The 20,267-nt window shown below is 44.5% G+C and overlaps 1 protein-coding gene across 2 annotated transcripts; it reads left to right on the forward strand.

The window, feature by feature from the left end:
* Positions 1-1,664: 1,664 nt before the first annotated feature.
* Positions 1,665-6,616, forward strand: LOC132207994 (zinc finger protein 892-like). Of its 2 annotated transcripts, none has more exons than XR_009444103.1 (2): positions 1,665-1,960; positions 5,436-6,616. XR_009444103.1 is itself a non-coding variant. In XM_059643766.1 (2 exons), the coding sequence occupies exons 1-2, from the start codon at positions 1,872-1,874 to the stop codon at positions 5,686-5,688; spliced, it is 309 nt and encodes a 102-aa protein (XP_059499749.1). In that variant the 5' UTR covers positions 1,857-1,871; the 3' UTR covers positions 5,689-6,616. The 2 variants fall into 2 exon arrangements, 1 of the variants encoding a protein (XP_059499749.1); XM_059643766.1 differs by having other exon boundaries at positions 1,857-1,927.
* Positions 6,617-20,267: the final 13,651 nt, after the last annotated feature.

Below are 20,267 nucleotides of genomic sequence, written 5' to 3' on the forward strand. Positions count from 1 at the left end.
TAGATAGCAGCCCACCAATGTTTTTTTGTTAATTTGTTTGTGGGATGTGAATGTTGGTAGCTAGCCAGCATTTATTGCCCATCCCTCATTGTCCTTGAGGGAGTGGTGGTGAGCTGGCTTCTTGAACTGCAGCAGTCTTAGTTTTATAATTCGCCCCACTATGTTGTTTGGGAGGGAATTCCAGAATTTTGACACAGCAACTGTGAAAGAATTGCGATACATTTCCAAGTCAGGATACTGAGCGATCAGCAGGGGGAATGGTGGTCATTGGTTTTCCTGTGTATCAGCTGACCCAAAACCCATTGGTGTAACTGAAGGTTGGTGGTGGAGGGGGTGGATGTTTATGGGTGTAGTGCCAGTGATGTGGTTTGCATTGTCTTGGATGGTCTCAAGCTTCTTCAGTCTTAACGCAGTTACACCCATCCAGTGGGAAGTTATTCCATTTCACTTTTATGGAAGATGGACAGGCTTTGGGAAGTCAGCAGGTGAGTTACTCACAGCAGTATTTCATCGGTTTTGACTCACACTTGTATTCACTGTGTATAACTGGTAAGTCCAGTTGAGTTTCTGGTAAATGGGATCCACCTGCATGTTAACAGTGGGGCATTTAGTGACGGTAATGCCATTGAATGTCAAAGAAATGTGATTATATTTTGTCTTATTTGAGAATGTCATTGCTTGCCATTTATATGTAGCAAATGATACCTGTCACTTGTTCGCCCAAGCCACGATAGTGTCCAGTTCTTTGGACTTGTATTCCTTTACTGTGTCTCCGAAATCTTCTCTCCCCACAAGGCAAGCATCATTTCTGGACGCTCTTTCTCTTTGCAGAGAAAAGAAAAGTAACATCTTAAAACAAAGGATAGCCGTGCTGATTTGATTTGTTCTTGGAGCTGTCATCTAACTCCTGTGCTAAGCCTGACGGACAGATTAAACACGGAAGATGTTTCCACTAATGTGTGGACACAAAAAAAAGATACGAGTCACAAATGAATTGATTGTACAATTCAGAAATCAGTTCTTTGACTGAGTATAAAACAAGAAGATATTGGAAATATTCAGTCTTGATGATAAGTCCCTGGCTTGAGAAAAAGAGTTAATTTTCCCTTTCTGTGGACTGATGCAGAGAAGTCATGTAATATAAAGTGCATTTCTCTTTCAACTGTTGCTGAATATTTCGAGTTGATTGAGTCTGCTTTTGTTTATTCAAAGAGTGCTGAGACAATGAAACTCATTACAGGAAGTGATTGACATCTCAGTCTCTTCTGAAGCTCGTGTGTAACATTTCACGCTTGCCTGAACATCTTAAACTACTGACGTATCAGCACAGTCACCGCACAGGAAGACTCTTCACACTTCAGTGTGAGAACGGATTTATTTAGTTTTCCTACCTGACATCGTTCAGCTTTGAAATTTGAAATGATTTTATCACCAATAAATGAATTCTTCTTGCGGCGAAATTCAAATATTCTACACAGGAAAGGTGTATATTTTGTTCACTTTATCCGTTGAGTGTGTGTTCATATCTCTTTGTTCTGCTGTTTATTAGAACCAGGACAGACAGGGACCATGCACTTGTATCAATGGATTCCTGTATCTTTCGTCCTGGCATATTCCTTCATATCTTCGTTGTATCAATATTGCTGCTCAATGGCAGCGTGTTTTTCCCAGCATTCTGGGTGGGAATGCATTTGCCCAGATGACAAAGTGTGGAGCTGGATGAACACAGCAGGCCAAGAAGCATTTTAGGAGCACAAGAGCTAATATTTCAGACCCACACGAGTTATCTCGGATTCACCAGCATCTGCAGTCCCCATTATCTCTGAATGTATACGCCCACTGGTGCGCGCGCAATCTGAAGCGTTTCAAACATGCGCAGTACCGGAGGCAAAGGAGAGCCGGAGGAATCGGATGAGGAACAGGCGCGGTAAGGATTTGAAAGGTGAAAATTAGAAATCAAGTGAGTGAGTATTCCACGAAGTGGGCGGAGAGGCTTTATAAAATCTGACAGTAGCTACCGTCACTGAATTGAAAAATACCGACCCCGGTTTTGTCACGAATAGATTGGAATTGCTGAATTCCTTTGTTAGCCGAGGCAGGGCTGGGCGCCGCGAATGTTTTCTGAGCCGTGTGAGCCCGCCATCTTTATCCGGGGCCAACTGGAAGCGGAGAGTGCGCTTGTCCTTTACTTGTTGGGAACGGGGCGAGGGGAAGGCGAGCAGGATTTACGAACAGCAACTTCAAACCAAGAGAAATGCTTTTCTTTTTCTGTTCTGAATCTCTGTCCTGGATTGATCGTGATGGATTTTACACTCTTACAGATCAATGTCAGCAGAGGAATTTGGCCGACTTGAACCTCAGAAAGAGTGAAAGAGTAACTCGATTGATGAGTATCTGAATGCTATCAGCATCTGAATGTGGTAGCGTTCAGGTATGAATGTGTGTGTGTGTGTGCCTGTGGGAAAAGATTTGAGATATCAGAAAATGAGATACACTATCTGTGGTTAGATTACAGTTGATTAGCTGTTTTTAGTTCTCGGACTTGCTGTCAGGAACGGTCGAACAACTATGGAGTGGATGTAGCACAGATTCACCTGATTGATAACTGAATCTGTAGGTTTAGAATACAAGAAGGCCCATATTAAAAAAAATCAAAAAGTGCAAACCATTTAGCCCATGCCAAATGTCTGGAGCAATCCAGTCAGTCCTATTCCCTTGTTTTATCCCTGCACCTTTGCATTTTTCTCTCAAATGCTGATTCAGTATTTTTTTGAAATCAATCAACATCAAATTTGCTTTGACGAATTAATCTATTTATTACTTTCAAATATCTGTGCATGTGAATCCCTCAGACTCTGCACACTCTTTAGTGTTGTGTTATTGCCTCTTCCTATCCCTTCTGCTAAAACACATCACTTCATTCTGAGAGAGGTATCCCTGGAAATTGATTAATAAGAAATATTTTTGATCAAAGTCTTGGGAATATGATTAGTGACTGTCAGGGGAGTTACAGAGAAACTATTTCCACTGAGTGGGGAATTGACGACGAGCAGTAACAATCTGAACATGACATTAGTACCAGCATATTTCCAGGTCAAGTTTTCCAGATCCTTATAACTGTTTGATGGTTCAGGGACTGCAGAATTCCACATTCAATCTGGAAGATTGGAAAGTGTCAAATTGAAAGAAAGCTGCTGTGCGTTCAAGTCGTGCAAGCTTCATTAGAATGGCGCACTAGTCTATCAGGGCAAACTGGTACAAAGGATGATGTCACATGAGCTGGAGAGATAGCTACATCGAAGACAGGGTGTAGCAGTGGAAAGATACTTTTCAGAATGGAGGGTTTTGATTAGTGGTGTTCCACAGGAATCAGTGCTGGGACCTCTGCTGTTTCTGGTCTATATAAATAACTTGGAAGAACACGTGGCTGGTCGAATCAATAAGTTTGCGGACAATACAAAGGTTGGTAGAGTTGCAGATAGTGAGAAGGATTGTCAGATGATACAGCAGAGTATAGATAAATTGGAGTTATGGGCAGAAAGATGACATGTAGTTTAATCTGGACAGATATGAGGGGATGTAATTTGGAAAGTCAGGTACAGGTTTAAATTATAGAGTAAATGGCAGAACTCTTAGGAACATTGATATGCAGAAGGATCTGGGTGTGCAGGTCCACAGGCTACTGAAAGTGATGGTGCAGGTAGATAATTTAGTATAAAAGGCCTTTGGGATGACTGCCTTCATTGGAAGGTGCAATGGCGATATGGACAGGCAAGTTATGCTGCTGCTTTGTAGAACTCTAGTCAGGCCACACTTAGAATATTGCATTCAGTTCTGGACACCACATGTGGATGTGGATGCTTTGGAGAGGGTATAGAATAGGTTTCCCAGGATGTTGCATGGTTATGGGGGAGTTTAGCATTGAAGAAAGGTTGGAAAGACTTGGTTTGTTTACACTGGGACGCAGCAGGTTGAGAGGGTGGCCTGAGAGAAGTTTATAAGATTGTGAATGGCATGGATAGAGCGGAATGTATGAGACTTTTTTCCCCCAGGGCAGAGGGATAAATTACCAGAGGACACAAGTTCAAGCTGCAGGGGGAATGTGTGAAAGAGATAAGCAAGGCAAGCTTTTCACACAAAAGTTGCTGAGTTCCTGAAATGTGTTGCCACAGGAGGCAATGGAAGCAGACGCAGCAGCAGCAGTCAAGAAGCACCTGGCTGAATACATGAACAGGAAGGGAAGAGAGGAATGTGGATCCTGTGAATCAAGGCATTTTTAGCATGGAGGGTTAGAATGTGCAGGCATAGGCTTGGAGTGCTGAAGGGCTGGTTCCTGTGCTATGTTGTTCTTTGTTCTTAACAGAGGATTTTGTCTGGGTTGGGAAGCTAAAATGAAAGTCATGGCGCAGCTTGCAAACGGAATGGATTTTTTTTCTGCAGAATAATAGCCCAATCTGTATTTTCTATTCACTATGTGGTACAGTCCCCGTCATAAGCAGTGAGGACAGTAATTAAAATGTGTAAGGTACAAATGATTCATCATTTATTTTCTTCTTGCAAAACCTTGAAGATAGCCTGAAGAAAGATGTTATTTGCAGAGTAGGTTATATGATACAGAAAATCATTGGCAAAGTATTACATTCTAACTGAACTAGAGGCTAAAATAAACTCTGACTGTCAGAGTCCCTATTTTTTCAGCAGGTTTAATTTTTAATAAAATGCATTCTGACATATTGAGCAAGTCAATAATCTTTTCCAGTCTGAATCTGCTGCTCAGAGTCCTGGAAGTGATGGTTTTCCCATGCACCACCTGATCTTGTGTTTCTGTCTGGTGAGTTTGGGAGGTTGTTAGAATTACTGGCAGATGAATTAGATTACCTACAGTGTGGAAACAGGTCCTTCGGTCCAACAAGTCCACACCGCCCCTTGAAGCATCCCACCCAGACCCAGACCCATCCCCCAATAACCCACACACCCCTGAACACTATGGGCAGTTTAGCATGGCCAATCCACCGAGCCTGCACATCTTTTGACTGTGGGAGAAAACCGACACAGACAGAGGGAGAATGTGCAAACTCCACAGACAGTCGCCCAAGGCTGGAATCGAACCCAGGTCCCTGGTGCTGTGAGGCTGCAGTGCTAACGACCGATCCACCGTGCTGCCCATATGAAGCCCATCTCCATTAATGCTCTCCGTATTTCTCAGTTTTCCCACAAAGAACACCTTTATGCAGCCCCAGATTTGGCAGCCAGTTCCTTTCACTGAAGCTTAATACTGAACCAGTCCTATTGTTATAACAATCCAAGAGCTTTCATGGTCGCATTGTCCACTGTCTATCGCACAAATGATCAGATGTATTCAGTCCAGTTTTAAAGTTCTGCCTTTTTCTCTCTGGGCCACATTTCGTTCTTACTGTCTGTCATTCATTTTACAGGAAGTTGGAGCATTTGCAGTCAGTGAACTCAAATCTCGCTGCAGATTCTAACGAAATGTTGAATTCATCATGTCTTGAATATCATCAGGCTTTGATCATGGAAGCCAAAACCAGTGTTCGCACTGAGAAACCATGGAAATGTGAGGACTGTGAGAAGGAATTCAAATATCCATCTTCCCTGGAAAGTCATCAGTGTGGTCACACTGGAGAGAGACCGTTCACCAGCCCTGACTGTGGAAAGGGATTCATTTGATCATCCAGTCTGCTGACACACCAGCAAGTTCATATAAGAGAGAGGCAGTTCATCTCCTCTGAGTGTGCGAAAGGATTCACTCACTCATCCCATCTGCTGACTCACCGGCACGTTCACACTGGGGAGAGACCTTTAAAATATCCACACTCTAGGAATTGCGAGAAAAGTTCGAGAGAACTAATATCTCACATTAGTGAGAAACCATTCAGGTGCTCTCACTGTGCGACTCGGCTCAAGCGATCATCTAAACTCCCAATACACCAGCACATTCACACTGGGGAGAGACCGTTCATCTATTCCATATGTAGGAAGTGTTTCATTCACTCATCTGACCTGGTGAAACACCAGAAAGTTCATTCTAATGAGAGACCTTTTTCAATGTTCAGACTGCAGGAAATGCTGTAAATGTTCTGGAGAACTGATGTCCCATCAACATGTTCACACTGTTGAGAGCCCAATAAGATACTCTCATGATGGGACTGGGTACAGATGAATATGTAACCTCGCTGTACACCAATGCATCCACACAGGGGAGATACCGTTCACTTGCTTCATGTGCAGGAAGAGATTCGTCAGATCATTGTACCTGCTGAAACACGAGCAAGTTAATTCTGACCAGAGAATGTGGGAAATGGTATAAAGATTCTGAACAATTAGCCTCCATTAACTTGCTCACATTATTGAAATAACTTTGAATGTTCAGATTGCAGAAAATGCTTTAAAAGTCCTCAACAATTGATGATCCATCAATGTGTTGACACAGGTGAGAGACCGTTCCAGTGCTTTCACTTTCAAACTGGGTTCAGGTGATCATTTCACCTCATTGTATGCCAGTGATGTCAGACTGGAGGGAGGTCGTTCGCCTGCATTGAATGTGGGAAGGGATTCACTCAAACACCCGACAACCCCCCCCCCCCCCCCCCAAAAACATGAGTGAATTCACAAATAACCACAGTGGTTGCATTTTGCTATTAATTATGTTCAGTAATGAACACATTTCATTGTTGTCTGTTTCTACTGATGTTAAATTGACTTTCCTGAAAATATAGGTTTTTATTTTCTGAGTAAAAGGCAAATAAATTAGCTTTGTATTTAACACAAAACTTACACTTTGTTTTCAAATGTCCCAAGCACAAGTTAGTTTCTTTTGGCCTTCTTAACAAGAGGATTCAGATACAGGAGCAGGAACGTCCTTCTGTGATTCCACAGGTCTCAGTGAGCCCATAGCTGGATTCTTGTGTGCAATTTTGGTCTCATTATTCTTGTGGAAGAATGCTTTGGCTGTGAATGGAGTACAATGAAGGTTGACCAGAATGATTCCTGGGATGACAGGACTGACATGTGAAGAAAGACTGGATCAGTTAGGACTATATTCACTCGAGTTCAGAAGAGTGGTCTTTCATAGAAACAAAAGAATTCCGACAGGGCTCCACAGGATAAACAGAGGAAGGCTGTTCTCAATAAACAGGGTGTCCAGAACCATGACTTTTAGGATATGGGCATACATGGGAGCATAAAGATGGGATCCTAGTGTCTCTTTAACCTGTCATCGACAAGCTATTTAGGACTGAGATAAGAAGAAATTTCCTCACCTCTGGAATTATCTGCCACAGAAAGCACCTGAAGCCAAAACATTGAATGTATTTAAGAAGGATTTGGATATAATTGTTGGGGTGAAAGGAATCCAAGTATGGAGAGAAAGCAGGAACAGATGGATGATCAGCCACGATCGTGTTAAATGTTGGAGCAGGCTTGAATGACCAAACGGCCGACCTCTATTTTCTTTGTCAATGGTTATTATTTTCCCAAATACTTTTTCTCTTCTGATCAATATTATGGTTCTTTCCTCCCCTTTTGTGCTGCTGAACTACTCAATTTTTTTGTAATGTTGTAAGTGTTCCCTACTGTGAAGATTGATTAAAATTATTTGTTTAACTCCCCTGCTCTTTCCTGGCTCCTCATTATCACTGACAAATCTCATTCTCTAAGGGGCCGATGTTCACAGTTCTCTTCTCTTTTTATCTTTTGAAATACTTCATTGACCACAGTATGTTTTCTCCTGTTATGGTTATTTCCTCCCCTTTTTGCTGCTTGTCTATTTTTGTGTATTTTAAAGTTGCAAGAATGCCCTAATGTGAATATTGTTGGAAAGTATTTGTTTAACTCTCCTGCCCTTTCCTAGCTCCTCAATGTTACCCTTTACAAAGCTCATTTTATAAGGGGCCGATGCTCACAGTTCTGTCCTCTCTTTATTTATTGAAATAATTAATCAACCACAATACACATTGTTCCTCCATAATCATCTATAAGGCCTTGTGTGGTGGCATTGTGAGAGAGGCCGAGCCACAACAATGTACAACAGTTCAATAATGTCCAACTGTATGCAAAAAAGGCAAGTTTCATCAAAGCTTTTTGTCTTGCACATTTCGGTTCATTCACAATAAGCACCAATGGAAAGGGAGCAAACGTTTTATACTGTACTGACCTGGGCGAATAATAGACTCTGATTGGTCAAGGCATTGTAAAGGAAAATGCACCAGTTAGATGATGACCAAACTTTGTTTAAATTTCACGCAGACAGATTGACTCTGATTTTTCAAAGCATCACTGGAGACCTCAACTAAAGAAGGGCTGGCCCCTGTCTGGTTGAGTGGAAGGAGGTGTTATTAATATTAATTGGGCACTATTAATATTTGAGCACTGTAAGCACAAACTGGTTGGCTGTGGCTAATGCGTTATCTATTGTGAAGAGACAAAAGAAAATGCTGTTTGCCAAAATCTCCCAACCTTTAGGTGGAGGTGAGGAATGCTGCAGAATGTGATTGTTAATATTGTCTCCGAAGTGGAAAACAGGTGAACTGTTGCACTTAAGAAACAATTCCTGTGAAAGATAATGTGGGAACATCATGCTGGTAAGCCAGTCGCACATAGTGAGGGGATGGGCAGTGGGAGAAGACACAGTAAATGTATAGCCTGCAACAGAATCTAAAATACATGCATGATTGGAGGCAGTGGAAGTTTGACAATGGCAGAGAGGTGATCAAGGAAAGCAAGGGTCATAAAGCCATACAGATGGACCGAGTTATACAGATTTACAGCACAGAGTGTGCCGTCTGCCCACCGTTCCGATGCTAGTCATCAAACATCAGTGAAAGAGAGCAATAGATGAACATGGATTCAGATCCCACAGCAAAGGTGTCACTCCAGATGCAGAGACATTGAACCTCTCCCAAATAACACAGGACAACAATAAAATCCTTAAATTATTAATGACTCATTAAAAAATATTTAGCCCTGAAACAGTCTTATTGATTACAATATTAAAATCTGCTGGAACCTGCAGCTGGAAAGATTTCAAAAGTTCCATGTCAGAGAATAGTTTCAAAATTAAGGAAATCCCTTGGAATCGAGTGATGTAACTGAGGTTACTCCGTGGAAATTCTATGAGTTAGTTTGTAAAATCAATCTCCATCAGCCAGAGCGAGCCATTCAGAAGAGATAATCATTTCAATTGATTTGAGTTTTGCTGTGTGTACCAGCCACTCTGAGCTCTGATAAAAGGAGTTTCAAAAATCCATCCATCAGTCCAGTACAGATGTTCACAACATCCCCTCTTCATAGCTCATGATGACTGACTATTCTCCCTGCTGTACAATGTCCCTCAGCGTGGCCAGCAGTCACTCAATTTGAGGATAGCGTCTCCTCAGGGCCATAAGTTTCTATCCTAGGTTTTCATATGAATGAATCAGTCTTCTCCATCCACCCAACCAGAAATTGGCCACTTGCTCGTGCTGCAATCCTAATGTGCCTGAATGAAACCTAGAAACAAAACCCAGGTCATTGCCGTTGAGAAAAAATAAGTAAATTAATAAACCATGTAATTAATAAATAATTAAATAATATAATATTGTAGATTCTATTAAGTTCTCTTCTAATCTGTCCTTCTATGTTCAATTACTTATGCACATATATACCCAGGTCATTCTATCCTTGCAACCCCTTTAGAGATGTACCCTTTATTTTATATTGCTGATGTACATTCATCCCATTAAAATGTGTGACCTGACACTTCTCCACATTGAAATTCATCCACCTCTGATCCACACACCCCACTAACTTTACACAAGTTTCCAGAAAATTACGAGAGGCATTGATTGAATGGAGAGTGAAGTATTTTCTCAGGTGAAAATGTCAATTACTATGGGACCTAAGTTTAAGCCAAAAGGGTGTATGTTTAAAGGAGATGTAAGAGGCAAGCGTTTAGACAGTGGGTTGTAAGTGCTTGGAATACACTAGTCGAGGGGGTGGTAAAGGTGGATATGAGAGATAGGTGAATAGGCAGAGAATAAAGTGATATGGATTGCACAGAAACAAAAGGTTTTTAGTTTCGAAAGGCATCATGTATCAGCACAGTCTTGGTGGCCCAAAGTACCTGTTCCTTTGCTGTGTTGTTCTTCTTTGTACCATTCTGCTCACATTTTTCTCTGTTTCCAAATCCTAACGTATGCACAAATATTGATCCTGTTCCCTGTAGTCCTATGTTTAGAGCATTAATATATATTTGGAAAACACAAGGGTCTCAACATTGCCACCGAGGGAATTTCAATAGATTCATTCAACTATCCCAAAAAATATCCAAAGCCACTGTTGTATTTCCTTTCTCTCAGCCAATTTTGTACATGTATTGTTATTGTAGTTATTTTCCCCAAATACATAAACTCACGGGTCAGCTCAATAACATTGAATCACATACTTTCTGGAAGTCTTGGACAAACATGAACTGTATTCCTCTGATCAACCCCATATTTCACACGTTGAAAAGAAAACGTAGGTCATTAACAGCAAGTTAACTAACATCATGTCTCCTGGAGAAATGTATGGCAACTTCCCATGAATTGACTGATCTTTGGCCATGTAACTCTTCATTTTGCCTTCACCGTTGCGTCTACAAGTTTCCAAGCACCCAAAGTAAATTGGCTTGTCTGTAACAGTTGGATATATTCTTGCAACTTCTGTTTAACAAATGACTAAACTTTGCAATTTCCCTGTATTCCAGCACTACTCTCGATAAACTTACAAATTCAGCAAAGTTTCTGATCGCCTCGAGCAGACTTTGAAAGTAGACATGGCGACCCCCAGTGAGACAGTTCTCATTCTTCCATGTGGCTCACGATCTCAGAAGATACCCATTTTGGAAAAGCCTGATTGGTATTTTCTTGCTGCTGAATACCACGGGATTGTTACAGCTCCACTTGTCTCACGTTCAAAGCCATTTTCAAAACTTAAACACAAGCACAAGACTGATGAATGTAGAAGGGGTAATGTGCACTGAGCATATTCATCTAACTAGTACATGGGAGCATAAAGATGAGATCCTTGTGCCTCTCTAACCTGTCATCGACAACCCCATCACGTTGTAACACCTTGTGTCTTATGTTCCTCCTGCTCGCTTTCCAGGTAAACATTGGATTTGCCATTGGCCTGCATTGGCATTGAGCACTAATTGACATTGGATCTGGCTGGGCTGAGGGAGGTGAAGGTGAGACAGGGCCAGAAGCAAAAAGAGATGCAAAATCGGGGTGTTGTGAATCAGTTGATTTCAGTGGGGACCGAGTGCTGTGATTTGCAGCCCGAGTTTCCCAGGAGTTACAGTGATTGGGCTCGTGTTTTTTTTAATTGAACGTTTTCCTCAAGCGTGACTTCCTTTTTGTAAACCATGCTGACTCTGCCTGGATCCGATCTGATCTGTACCACTCATAAACAAAACATTTTACTGTATTTCAGTACATGTGACAACAAATCAATCTGTGCATCCCTCTGTTTCCCTCTCGGTCTGTCTGTTGATCTCTCTCTGTGTCGGTTCTACACTTTTTCTCTCCCGGTGTACCATCCGCACTCTTCTCCAAGAGCAAAAGCCTGTAAGCCCATCACCATTCTGTTAAGCTAGCAATGGCCTGTCAACACATCTCCACTGTTCTACCAATGACCTGTGAACACGTCTGCATTCCCTTCTTCTTGCAACAACTTATTAACACATGACCAGTCTTTTCTTGTAGCTACAGCATGTGAAACATTCCCAATCTGTTCCCCCAGCAACAATCTGTGAGCCCGTTGCCACTGTATTGCCCGAGTCAAGGCCTGTGAGCAGATCCTTAGACGGTTGCCCTTGGAAAGGCCTATGAATCCATCCCCACTCTGATCCCCTTGCAACAGGCTCATACCCATCCCCAATTTCATTGCAAAAGACTGTGACCACATCTCCACTGTACCCCAAGCAACAACCTGTTGAACATCCACAAAATGTTCTCGTAGCAACAACGTGTGAACTGATCCTGCCTCTGTTCTCTTAGTAACAGCCTGTCAGCCAATCCCTACTCTCTTCCCCTAGCAACGGCCTGTGAAACCACCTCCACTCTGCTGCACTGACAACTGCCTGTGACCCCATTCCCAATCTGCTCTGCTAGAAACAGTCTGTGAAACCATCAATACTGTATCACTTGCACCAGCCTGTGAACCAATCCTCACGCTTTTGCCTTAGCACCAGACTGTTCAACCATCTCCACACTGTTCTCCTAGCAGTGACTTGGGAACCCAATCCCAATTTAGTTTTATAGCAATAGTCTATGATCCCATCCCCATTCTGTTCCTCTAGCAATGGCCTGTGAGCCCATCTTAATCTTGTTCCCCTCGCAATGATCTGTTAACCCACTCCCACTGTGTTCTCCTTGCAATGGCCTATGAACCCATCCTAACAATGTTACTCTAGCCATAGACTATAAACCCATCCCACACTCTGTTCTCCTAACAGCGATGTGTGAACGTATCCTGAAACTGTTCTCATAGAAAATGGCCTGTTAACTCATTCCCACACTATTATACCTAGGAATGGCCGGTGAGCCCATCCCCATTCTGTTGTGCTAGCATAGGCCAGAGAACCCTTCCTTAGTATGTCCCTGTGCAGCAGCCTGTGAATGCATCCTCTGTTCTCCTCACACCCCGCCTCTGTTCGACCAGCTATGGCCTTTGAACACAGCCCCACACTGTTGCTTTAGCAATGATCTAGTGATGCATTCCCACTCTGTTCTCCTTGCCTTGGCCTGTGAACCCATCTTCATTCTGTTACCCTAGCATTGCCCTCTGAACCCATCCCCATTCTGTTACCCTAGCATCAACCTGTGAATTCATCCCGATTCTGTTCTCCTTTTAACAGCCTGTGTACAGTGGATAGGGGGAGATTTGAAGGATGGAGGGGAGATGGGGATTTATAGAAAGCTGTGAGAGAGACAAGAAGCTGGGAATATGGAGGCAGAGAGGAACGCAGTGAAATCTGTGGGATCAGACTGTGCAGCAGCCCCATTTTTGTCCCTTTGTCTCCCCCAAGCCCCAGCCCAGGGCTCACCCCCTTGTGGTCCAAACTCCAGAGACTGCCTGAGCCCCATAATTCATTTTCCCTGTGAGCATGTGAGTGTGGAATTGAACGACAAGGACACGGGATGGTTGATTATAATTCTCTCGGTCTCGCTCTCTCTGGTCCCAGCTCCTGTCTGACGATTCCTCACGGCAGAATGATTTGATTCTCTCTGACTCTGCATCATCCCGAGTTTCAGCTCCTGAATAAAATCACCGTGGGGGTGGAGGTAAGACAGAGAGAAATGAAAATGGATTAAAATTTTTAAAAAACACCGAAAGCTCAGCAAAATCGCACCACTTGCTGCTTCAGCAATGTGAGACATTCCCCACCCAGCACAGCAAGATCCCACTGCTGGTTGTCTGAACACCCACAACCTCACACTCTCCTCACCTCACCCCACCCCGCCCTCCCCACCCAAACACCAGCACAGCTCCTGATTTTAAACCCAGGGAACAGGGAACAGGAAGATGTCTCAAACTGCCTCAGGGCTGTCCCAGTGTTTCTGTTTGAGGGGAAGGGCAGGAGAGATATTTACTCCAGGGCTGGGATTCACACCCCCTCACACATCCCCCATCCCCACTCCCAGAATCTGTGTGCCTTACTCTGTCTGCAAGCTTCAGTGTCAGGTATCTCCCCGCCTGCCCCAGCACAGAGAGAGAGACAGAGACAGAGGTGCCTTTTTTGGGGGGAATGGTTATGGGGGAAGAGAGAGCAAAAAACAGACAGACAGAAATTGATCAAATTAGATTGAAATAAAAATAAACAGAAACAAAGGCAATCCTGCCACTGACTGACATCCAACATTTCCCCATTTCATCAGCATTTTCCCTGGGGTTTTGAGAAATGGAAGAGATTTCAACTGGGATCAAGGGGCAGATGCTTTCTGACTGCCCTCAGGGTTTATTTTCTTAGAGGCTGGACAGAAACTCAGTGGTGGGGAGTCACTCCCCAGAACATGCCTCTCTATCTCTCTCCATGACCCCACTCCAGCTTGTTCTCTGATACTCCAGTGAAGCAGTAACAAACACACAAAGAAATGACCAACGCTCCCCTCTGTCCCCTCCCATTCAGCAGGCACAAACCCCATGCCCAATCCACCTGGGATTGGTGCTGTTTCTACATGAAATGTTAATGATGAACCTTCCAAAGTGTCCAGTCACCTGTCTCTCTCCCTCCCCGCCTCTGTCTCTCTCCTTTTCTCTGCCCCTATCCATTGATCCATCTCTGTTGATCGATTCTCAAGCAGGAGAAAGTCAATGTCCCTCACACTCTCCATTTCCTCCATGTTTCAATAGCAATGCCCTCTCCTGCCTCATGTTTGCCATGTGCTCCCATCTCCCCGCTGTGTCTTGTGGATATTTGCAACGTCAGTGTCACATTTTGGAGGTTGAGGGGGTGACGGGAGGTGGGGTGGGTCTGGGCTGGGGGTTGGTGAGGAAATTAGGGATGACACACCCACTCACCACACTCACTATCAGGGCGTCAGCAGACTCAGCCCAGGGCACTGTAGAAAGCCTTGCATCACACACGAGGGTGACGTGCAGGCTGCGGTGGTGCACAGTAAGATCCCACTGGCAGCTGTGTGTGGGACTGCTGAGGGACTCCCTCAACACCTTGTTGGAGCCCGCCCCTCCGCCACGGGCTGCAATGTTAAAACAGGCCTCTCCCCCACTGAACCCACCAGCAAATATTACAGTCTCCCATTTCAACTTGGAGCTGGCTCAGACTGAACACGGGAGTTAGCCTCTCACCACCACCTCACCAGCTTCAGCTGTATTCCTTTTCCCTCCAACACTCCCATCTTCACACCACCCCCACCACCACACTCCCCGCTGTGCAGGATCCCACAAACAGCAAAATGTGAAAATGGCCATACGTTGATGGAGGAGCTTAACTCATCCTGAACACTGGCGTAGAGGGAGTGCAGGGTGGGTGGGACATCAGACCCTGCAGTTTCTGCCCCTTTCTAATGCTGAGCCCGTCCCCTGTCCCAGAGCCTGCACTGATCCCCCAATCCTTCACTCTCACCCCTCCCAGAGATCAGAATAAGGTCCCAGTCAAAGGGAACAATTCCCTCCATTTACCCCCAAACTTCACAGACGGGCCGAGAGGGGCCAAGAGGTGGGATTGGAACACGGGGTGGCGTTAGGAGGTCGTGGGATCCTACTCCTCCCTTTCCACATCCTGGCACCCCCACCCTACCCACCCACCTCTCCATTAAAATGACAAAAAGTCCAGGGAAGTCTTTCCCAGATATTCCAAGATGAAATGCAGGAAAGAAAACAGTTTGATGGATGGACAGGAGTATCCAGCTCACCCCACCCCTCCCTCTCCTATAGCCTTCAGCTCGCCAATATACTTCATTCGAGTGGTGCCTGTACCTTCCATTTATTGCTTGCTGCCACGTGGCCCCATCTGAAACACAGATATGACTCACAAAACTTCACATAGGGTTAGGATTCCTGATCTCCCCCAGCCCTCCCCTCTCCCCATCCCCATACACAACACCCAGAAGGGGCTCAAGTTGGAACGAATAAACAACTGCACAGCAAGATTCCAATGACTAGCGACCCCCTACCCCCAGCCCTTGTATCTATTCCCCACCTCCCATACATCCCCACCACCCTCTCCCATTGCCCTCCGATCTCACTCCCATCCCCGCCTTTCTAAGCTTTTCCTCTCTGACTCCATCTCTCAAACCCCCCAACACTGTCTCTGAATTATACCTCTGTGTCTGAAATGTTGTCACCCCTGCCATTTAGTAACCCTGACCTGTCACACTGCGGCATTGACTGTCTAAAATGGTGGGACGGTCTGGAGAGAGTGGTGGGAGTGGGGAAGCCCTAAACTGAGGAATGGCAATGGAGAGAGGGAAAGGGGGAAGAGATAAAGTAAGAGAGAAAGAAAGAGCCAGAATATGGTCAGAGAGAAAGTGAGGAAGACCCCAGTCTGAGGAAGGTGCGTGGAGAAGGAGATGGACAGAGTGAGACAGAGAGACAAAGAAAATGTAATAGCAAAGGCTCTGTAAGCAGCATTTGGACACTGGGCATCTTGTTGCAATGTAGGCCACACTGCAGGTAATTTGGCACACAGCAAGATCCCACAAGCAGCAGTATGACTGCAGACAGATTGTGTGTCTCACTCTTGCTGGTTAAGGGCTCAATTCTGGCTCCAGGCTGACAAAGAGGGAGCAATCTTGCTATTTGTGAAGTTCAACATACTTCTCTCTTTCTCTCTGTGTCTCTCTCCCCTCCACCTCTGATATCTCTCTCTCACTCTCTCTTTCCCACCTCTTTGTGTGTCACTCTCTCTCCCTTCTAAATCTCTTATCTTTCTGTCTTTGTTCCTCTCTCACTTCCCTCCCCGGCCCCTCATCTCTGATCTTTTTTTTCTCTCTCTCCCAGATTTAATCTTGTGCATTGTAATCTTTATCATTTAAAACGTTTTTGACCTTGATATTTGAGGATATTCTGTTTTTCTAAACGGGGGCACTGTTTCCCAGCATTCTGTGCCAGTAATGCTGCAGGCCATTGATACACAGTGTGATTCCACAGGTCACCCCTTCCTGCTCCAAAATGTGTTGAATCACAATTTCCATTCAGGGAAGGGGCTATCCGTTTCTTTGGGACAAAAATCACCCCCTCCATCCCAGGATGTAATTTGGTGGATGGCACTTTCTAGAACAAAGTGATTGGAGCTGGGCAGTGAAGAGATATTGGAGACTCCAGTTCTCTCCCCGACAACATGCCCCCTCCCCCAGACCCTGTCTCCGTTTCCCAGCACAGATACAGAGACACATCTTGTCCCTCTATCCCTCACTCCCTCCGGCTCACTCTTTTTGTCTGCATCTGTGTTTTTTGTGAAAAAAAACTTTGTATTGCAAATTATTTCTAACTCCCTCACTGTTTCTGTTTGTTTGAAAAAAAACAATGAGAGGAAACTGGAGGGGGTTCAGGAGAGGAGACAGGGAGAGAAAGACTGAGATGCCCTCGCAGATACTCAGGGGATTGAAGTAAAATGGCCAAATAATGTTTTTGTTATGTGGTTATCAATTTTTTTCATCCTGGCCTACACACATCACATGTTACTCTGAAGTGAGAATGAGTCTTTGAAGAGAGTTTCACATTTATGGTTTTAATTTACTGTTTGGGGAGTCCTGTCTGTCAGACACTCCCTGGGAGGAGAATTAACATGTTTGTGTCAAAACCCAGGCTTCTTTCTTTAACCCCAGGATTCAAAAGGTTTTAAAAGTTACCTGGAGGCTCCGAAAAGAAAACCAGGCTACCACAGAGGAATTCAAATCTTGAGTTAATAAACAAATACAACTCACATGGGCCCTGCGGTCTGCAGCCTGTTGAACAGGCCGCTGGCCAATGCCTGAGCCCCACCCCTCCTCGCTGTGGAGAAAACCTGGGTCCATGGAAAGGATTTCTTGTCCCATTGTAGTTTCAAAATAAATGGACAGAGCAAGAGGGGGAAAATTATTGGAACTGGAAAGGAAGGACATTGTTAAAGAAATCACACAGCAAGAGGTGGGGTTTGATGTCTCTCCTTCACACAAGCCATCCCTTATCAATGCCAGGCTCTGATTGAATTGGTGAAAACTTTGGGAAATTTCAATCCCAGACCCATGAGGCAGGGTTAAAAGGAGGAGATCATCGAGACAGTTGCATTGCTGCAGGCCCATGAGGCAGAGCAAGATCCCACTGCCAGCAATGTGTCTGGAACAAGATAAACTCAATCTTTGTTATGGAATATTGGTTAAATCGTAAATGTTTTCTGTATCCCCAGGCACTACCATGATAGATACTTAAGAATCTCAAATATGTCTCCCTCCCTCCCTCTCCCTTTTCTCCTGCCCCTCTCCCTGTTGCAAGTCTATCTGTCACTCCCAATGTTGACTTCACATTCTCACATTATTATTCTGACAACAGAACATGCTTTTTGTGAGATTTCACATTTACAGTTTTAATTTCCTCCTTGGGGAGCCCTGACACATGTTTGTGTCAAATCCCAAGGCCCCGATTACTTTAACCCCAAGCTTCAAACCCCGGGGTGCAGCCTGTCCAATAAGCCTCAGGATGATGCCCCCTTTGGAGAAAGCCCTTGTTCTATGCCTTGTGGGCCCCAAACGCTTCCCCTTTGGTTCTTCAAAAAAAAAACTGGTCCCTTTGGAGAAAAAAAAGAGACAGCATTAGTTGCAAGGCAAAGCAGAGACAGTGCAGCAAGATCCTGGGTTTTCCTCTCTGTCACACAGACAATGTCTCAGCAACATCTGAACACAAACATATCAGGTGATGAGTTGAGTTTCCATGCCAGTCCCTTTGTAAAGCTTTGAAATGGTGGGTTACCTGATTAAAACAGCCACTGCCTGTAACAATGGCACTGGGGCATTTAATACACAGCAAGATCCCACATGCAGCAGTGTCCCAGCAGTCAGATAATCTGATTTTATTCCCTTCTGCGATGCTGGCTCAGTTTAATTATTTCCTGTGACCCCAGAAACTGACATTACAGTTAATTCACAATCTCAAATACTCTCCCTGGCTCTCCTGTTTGACCTACTCTTTCAATTCTTCAAATCCTTCTCTCACTGTCACATTTTATCACACTGCCCTCCTCCATAACCCACATTAAACCTCAGGGTCAGAAAGAGACAGGACTCATATGGGCCCCTCACGGGGTGCAGTGGGAACAGGCATCAGGCCAATGTTGTCCCCCTCTGGAAGTTTTTTTTTGCAAAGCTTTCCTGGCCCCAGACATTTTGGATCTTCACATTGTAACTTTCCAAATCAGAATTTCCTGGGGATAAAAGAGAAAAGATTAGTTGAAAGCGGGAGCTACAGCATTTTGCAGCAAAATTACACAACAGGAGGCCAGGCTTATCTGCACTACCCCACCTCCATGGCATTACAAAACATCATAGCAACATCAAACTACCAAATAAATCATAAGGTGGTAATAAACCAGAGGTTTAAAATAATAATAAACACACATACACACACAATCTCAACCAAACAGGGAGAGCTGCTCACTACACTGTGTCAGGATGAATCTGATACATTTCTCAGTGAATGGTTTGCAGACTCCACCTCTGACTCATTGCAATGTCGCTCAGTCTGCTCATTAGGGAGGCCTCTGTGTGATAGAGATGGTAATTCCCCAGATTGGAGTCTTTTGTTGGATTTTCCTGGTCATTGAAATGTTAATTCTCCAGCAGCAAAGCTTTACCAACCCTTGTTCTTTGAAACCCTTTTTAAAGGTGTGTTAGTTCTGTCAGTGCAGTTTGAAAATATTTAACATTGGTCTCATAATAGCACCTAAGAGCCTGACCGCAGACGCCCCAGGAGACAGGAATGGAAATACAGTGGGGATATTTGCTGAGGATCTCTCGGGATTTTCCTGCTGTCAGTGTGGCTCCCAGAATCAAACTCTCTTTCTCACCCTCTTCTGCCCTGTCTCTCCCTGGCCTGCACTACAGACAGTCATTTCAAACTTGACATTCAAAACTTTGTTTCTTCTCCTCCTCCTGAAAATGTCAGTAGAGTTTGAGAATTTAAAGCATTGATCATATCTCTGCCCCTCAAACACCCACATTTCCCCATCTCTGCTCCCACTTTTCCCCCGGCACAGGACTGTGGAGAACATGGGTGCACTTTAAGACAACAAAATGTGAGGCTGGACGAACACAGCAGGCTAAGCAGCATCCCAGGAGCACAAAAGCTGACGCCTCGGGCCTAGACCCCTCACCAGAGCCTTTGGGAGCACTTTATCCAGGTTTTGCCAAGGGGCGTAGTCAGTGAGGTTCTGAGCTCAAGGGGTCAGCATGTGTGGGTGTGTGTGTGTGTGAGCGTGTATGTGTGTGTGTGTGTGTGTGTGTGTGTGTGTGTGTGAGCATGCAAGTATGTGCATGTACATGTGAGCGTGAGCGTGTGTTTGTGTGTGTGCACGTATGTGCATGCACCTGTGTGCATGTGCGTGTGTGTGTATGTGTGTATGTGTGAGCGTGCATGTGTGTGTGAGTGTGCACATCCATGTATGTGAGCGTGCACGTGTGTTTCAGAGCGCATGTGTAGTATGAGCACGTACGTGTGTGACCACGTGTGTGTGCTCACGTGCATGCATTTGTGTGTAAGTGTGCACGTGTGTGTATGTGAGCATACACATT

The sequence above is a fragment of the Stegostoma tigrinum genome, unplaced genomic scaffold (assembly GCF_030684315.1).
Source record: "Stegostoma tigrinum isolate sSteTig4 unplaced genomic scaffold, sSteTig4.hap1 scaffold_240, whole genome shotgun sequence".
Lineage (NCBI taxonomy): Eukaryota > Metazoa > Chordata > Chondrichthyes > Orectolobiformes > Stegostomatidae > Stegostoma > Stegostoma tigrinum.